Source organism: Lepisma saccharinum, chromosome 10 (genome assembly GCF_977018435.1).
Source record: "Lepisma saccharinum chromosome 10, izLepSacc3.1, whole genome shotgun sequence".
NCBI classification, from domain to species: Eukaryota; Metazoa; Arthropoda; class Insecta; order Zygentoma; family Lepismatidae; genus Lepisma; species Lepisma saccharinum.
Genome location: NC_139238.1, coordinates 15,931,688 through 15,937,687, shown reverse-complemented (window position 1 = coordinate 15,937,687; position 6,000 = coordinate 15,931,688). Strand labels below are relative to the sequence as shown.

Here is a 6,000-nt window from a genome sequence, read left to right as displayed (position 1 = left end):
ATTTCATAATTTTAAAAAACTGTCAGAATTAACAAACACAATAGCACATAAACTGCTGTAGAGCACATGGAGTGGTGCACAAATTGAAAGTTAAAGAATCCCATTACGTGGTGTCACTTGCAAAGTAACACATATTGGCATGAACATTAGCGTAGGGTGTTTCAAAAGTTTGGTTTCCTTTTAGACAGACCTTCTATGTACATAAGTCATAAAACCAATTTAATTCTACAGTCTCTTTATTGAATTTATTGAATACATATGAATACAAAATAGATTAATATTTAAGCTAGGTTCAACAGTTTCAATGCAACTTTAATCACAACACCTTAACAGCCAACGGGCAAAAGCTGATAGGTTTCTTCACAAATTTTGTTACAAAAAGCAAATTCGAGTACTCGACAGTGCAAAACTGTTCAGTATCAATCATAGGCACGTATAATTATTGGTTAACTTTTAAAATGAATATTTTCAAAGGGAACAAAAAATACAATTCTTTACGAATACATATCACGGTTCAAGTACAAAATTTCTGGAATGTACTAGTATCTAATAATAGTAAATTTTAAATCTGAATAAAACGACATTTTCGTTTCCTACAGAACTCGAAAATAAAACAACACAAAGTAAAATAAAACATGATTAGCAGAATATGTTGAGTATTTAGTGCCAAAGCTACTTAATAATTTGTTCTTTTATTTTCTGTCTTTTCTTGTTTCAACCATATGTACATTTAACAGAAATGGTTACAAAATGAAATCGCCTTTTGCTTCTTTTTTAAAAATATATATGACTATGTTTATGTACATATTGATGTACATGAAAAAGTATGACAAAAGTAAGCCAAAAAAAAGTTGAATTTTTCTACAGGACAACTAACCATAAGAATTATCAACTACAAAATATCAGTCTTTCCTGTTAACAGTACACAGGCATTTGGAGTAGTATCAGTCCGATTAAATTGGTAAAATTCTACCAGCAATAAGTGCTGTTGAAAATAAAGAAAGGGGAGGGGGGGTCATTTCTAATAAGTTTAAGTCCAGATAAAAGAATGGTCACTTAATCTTTCCAACTGTGAGCTTCTGAATTTCTGTAACTAACTTCTGAAACACTGAAAGCAAAGAAGAAACACACACAAAAATAAATAAATAACACAACTGACTTAAGAAATGACTAGGATATGTTTTCACGTGAGTCTAAGACAACTCACGACACACGCATATGCCCTTCACTTGACAAACGTAAACAACAAAACAAAATAATATCAAGCAGGACATCATAAAGTTACTGGAATGCTAAGTCATGTTTTCTCCTTTGGTGGATAATAATAAAAGGTTATGTATATAAACTTAAAACGAAAGGCAAGAAAGTTATCACCACTTGTAGCGTTTACTCCTCCGTCACTGCATCCTGTCCAGTGTTGTCGGAAGCTTCATTTTTAACAGCATCATCATCAGCTGCCTCACTATCTTTGTCTTTGGCTTTTTCTTCATCCTTCTCATCTGCTTCCGTGCTCGCTTCGAATGCTGGTCCTGGAGTCTGTCCTTCATCGTCCTCCAGGACTATTTCTTCTGGGTCGGGAGCTCGAGGAAGGAATTCGCAGTCAGGATACATTTTTTGGAAGATTTCTTTACCCTAGAAGAAAGACAGATATGGATACTCTCACAAATGAATGTACATATTAATAGAAACTACACTAAACTCCATGGTGGAAGAGCCCCCTAAGAGCCAGACCCCGCCAGAGCAGCTTTATCACTGGATCAATGCATCAAGTCAGACCGCCACTGTTTTCAGGCTTTTGAGGCAGAAGTCTGCTATTTCTTCTTTTCAAGCAGTTACCAAATTGCCTTCACAACGCTGGGTCAATGCTGAAATTTTTGGAACACCGCCCAGGAAAAGAACCTAGATTAATTTAATTTTGACTATATTTGGGGAGGGGGGTGCAATTTCCCACCAGAAAAAAATACTGCTTTTACTCGTACATAAGATTTTTTTCTCTCTGAGAGTCTCAGCAGTAAGTTCGCAATTCTTTCCACAATAAGTGAACAAATATCGGGCAATATACAGTGAAGGGGAAAAATATCGAATGTCAGGATTAACTCCGTGAAAGCTGAATTTTGGTCTGTTGTTAGAACACCACGAGAAGTGCAATATCCCAGAAGTCCCTGTACCTCTCCCAGGTGCTTCTCCTTCCCTCTTGAATCCTCAGTTCCTGACCTACAAACTGAGGTTTCCTCATATAACCTTCTAACTAATGATCATAAACAGACATTTACCTTTCGATGAACTATCAAAAAAGGTTCTGTTTGATGTTTTCTAATTTCAGTGGTTTTGCCGTAATTTGACCAAAATTCAGCTGTAACTAAACTATTCCGTTCATTGGGTGATTTTTCCCCTTCATTGACTGGTATATAAGGTGTTTCATTGATTGAGGCATACTACTGTCAGATTATTTTTTATTCCTGTTTGGAAAGTCATCCCAAAATGAAACTTACACCAAATAGAGATTGCATTTAACTATGTAACATACTTTATTCCCCACAAAATTGAACATATATATATGTTTATATATGCAAGGTGAAAGATCACATCATATGACATTGAACTGAAAATGTCAATATTTTCATATAAAGATATTTTTTATGAAAACTATGCTCCCTTAGCTTTAAAACAAGCTCAAGATGAAAGTTATACCATAATTGGATGCACAGTTATGAATTGTTATATTTGACCTTCTAAGCACTTAAATTTTACATTTGTTTTAAGGTTGGCAACCCTGCTGTATGAATACCGTGTATCACTGAGGGCTAAAATTTTACATATGTAAGTTACTTCACGTCTTCTACAATTCTACCAAATTTCATGAAAATCTGAAATGGTCTGGTTGGAAAGTTGATTTTTTTGTGATGATTTGGCATGGAATAACCCATATGAATGTACACAAAATTTGCTTTAATGAAGATTTATTAATAGAAGCAGTAAAAACGCCACAAATTTTATTTTATAACCTTTTAGAACACACTTTAAGCTTCAATTTGAAAAAAAAATTGGCATGATCAACTGCAGTGCCTTTTAGTGATAATGCAATTTCAGTAACGTCAGATGCGGACACAAAAATTCAACATTATTTACAATACAATAATTTTTTCTGACTCTCAGTGCAAAGGAATCTTGGTGAAAACTTTTTAAAGGGAATATACATATATCTATGAAATTTAGAAAAAAAAATCAAAGTGATATATTGATTTGACTCTGAGATATAACTTTTTCTGTTAAGCACTGCAGTCCACCACCATGGCCTTGGCAATCGCCGATCCGTGCAAAATTCTGAAACTTAAGCCTCCTGTTTCTCAGTTACTATGAGTTGTAGAGGAGAACATTTTTGCATGTGTACATACCTTGCTAGTAATAACAAATACACCAAGTTTCATTAAAATCTGAATTGGTGGGTTGCAGGGCCTGGGTGATTTGACATGGAATCAGTCAACATTACATAGATGGTACAGCAGAGGTTCCAGGCCTTGCAGCAAATGACTATGTGTGAGACAGCTGTGTCCAATTTGAAGTCTAATTAAAATAACCTCTTTTTGACGTGAGATATGGGACAAGGAATGCCATGCACCAATGGTGGGCTTGATAGTGCAACGGTTGTTTCCCGTTACCTCTGCTACGTGTCAAACAAGGAGCAACGAAATACATTCGATAGGTGCCTGGCTGGCAGAAGATAGACAAGAGCTTGGGAAACAACAGAAGCGAACTTCAGCTCTGGCAGATGACACAAGCCGTCAAATGATGCACTGTACTACAGGATGCCTGAAAGTCCACAAGTCCCGACTTGCTTTTTCTGTCTCTGAAGATTGATCAGAATAATTATAAAAAAAAATGTGACTTGAATTATGTCAAGGAACTGGACAATTTGAGTTTTTTTTAATTCACTTTATGCACAGATAGGCTAATCAGGACTGGACTTACAGTTTAGAGTGGAATACAACCACCATGTATCTCCACCAGGTACTGAACCTGGGACTCTCTGATTACAAGGTGTATTACCCTAGGCCATTGGGAAGGGGCCGGATACAGGAATAAAAACTCAAACAGATTGCTATGGTTTAGCTATAAAGGAAAACTTGGATATTAAAATTATACATATTCTGAGATGCTATCAGTTCCTACAATTTTCAAGTATCAGTTTCAGCTGGAATAAAGAGAACCTGCTCAACTCTATCGATAACGTACACACGACTGCACAAAAAAGTGGTCACTTTCATAAATTTGTGACTATGGTTTAGTAAAATGAGAAAAAAATAGTTTTATCCTCCACAACTATGAAAGTTCAGAATGCAAAACTCACCTGTTTCACAGCATATTCAAAATCCAAGTCCAGATCAGGTCCAGAACACAGGTACACATTTGACGGAACATTGGATGACAGATCACAGTTGGATGTCTCCGGACAGTTGAAATACAGACTCCAGAGTATCCTCGGCTTTTGAGAAGTGGGACGTGGTTCACATGGTTGGGACGGGGCGTAACTTTCCTCCTCTATCTTCTTTCCAGGTGCCACCGTTTGCGTAGACTGGTCACCTGTTTCTGCCAATGAATGGCAGGAACCATCACCGACATCTGAGAACAGCAAATTCTCTGCAGCCACCTTCAAGTCTTCCTTTGCATTGGTTTGTTGCTTGCAGGTCATATGGATGACATCTGTCAATGGAAAAAACAAAAGTAGAAAAGATAAAACAACTATTTTTGGAAATGGGGACAATGAAGCATTCATTTTTTTTTTCACATTTTGGTTATTAAAAAATGTCATTTTATATTCAAAATCACTAGAGTCTGGAAGTTCAGGCATTTATTTTGGTTAAAATAGGCACACAAAAAGGAATTCATAATGTGGAAAATAGGCACAATAATAAAAAAGTGGCAAATTCCAAGTTACTTATGTCTAAATTTCATTCAAAAAGTTGAAATCTAAATGGAAAGAAAATTTTTACTTTCCTTTATTGCCTTGATTGCACATAACCACTAGTTTTTTCAACATTCATAGATACCTGTCTGTCAGAAAGAATGCTTTTCATTACAGAAAATGATCGCTGTACTTCGACAGAAGTAATTGGAATAAACATGAAACAAGCTTTGTAACTGGATTCATATCGTCAAGAAAAGAATTTCCACCTTTGAGAATATTACAAATTGTTTTCAGTTTTTTCCAATTTCACATTTGCACTCAGTTTTCTGCAACACCTGACCCCTTCTCTCCCTGGCCCTTCCATCAGCTGTTGTACCGATTCCTCGAAGACACTCATGGATGCTACAAGAATTTCACCCCTTTTTTCCAGCTTTGTAATTGTCTCTGGCAACATCATAATGTGCTAATAATTAATGTTCTTGAAAGAAAAATAAGTTATATATATTTTAAAAAAAATGAAAATGACATGAAAAAAATTGTCTTAAAATTTAAAATAGACAATAATAGGGTACAAAATAGGCAAAACAAAAAAGGTTCTAAAACTTTAGCAACATAAAAAATGTATATCAAGAAAAATGCAGTGGGGAAAACATGAATTTTGCCAAACTTGCAGGCTCTAATAACCACCATGGTAAACACCAATGGTGGATATGTAACAGGTTAGCTAAAATAATCATAACTGCAAAATACGGATAACATTTTGAAAAACAGAGCAGTTTCAGATGACATCCTAAATTTATCAGTCTCAATTGTGTAAAAGGCTGGAAAAAGGTACAGCTGCAAGAACATCTTTACTTGAAATACTACTGCAGCAATACTTTCATAGTTTTGAAATAACAGACCTGGAAATAAGTTTCAATTAAAATATTCCAAAAAGTGAGAAATGACAGCCTTGCACAAATGGCATTTCCTCAAGGCAGTTACAGCAAATCTGGGAAGCTAACATAGCTTGGTGCTGATCACGTTGCCTCAACAAATGCCACAGATTGTGAATGTGTGAGGTCCTATGCCTTCCCCCATATGTCTCCAAGGCA

General features: G+C 35.6%; 1 protein-coding gene across 1 annotated transcript in view; it reads right to left on the bottom strand.

Moving 5' to 3' along the window:
• Positions 1–218: 218 nt before the first annotated feature.
• Rep (Rab escort protein) overlaps positions 219–6,000 on the bottom strand; it is a 40,728-nt gene continuing 34,946 nt past the window's right edge. The window contains exons 9-10 of the mRNA XM_083129595.1: positions 4,349–4,701; positions 219–1,632 (exon numbers count right to left, since the gene is read on the bottom strand). Of these exons, the coding sequence (XP_082985721.1) occupies positions 1,387–1,632; positions 4,349–4,701 (599 nt within the window). The 3' untranslated portion in view covers positions 219–1,386. The remainder of the gene's footprint in view (positions 1,633–4,348; positions 4,702–6,000) is intronic.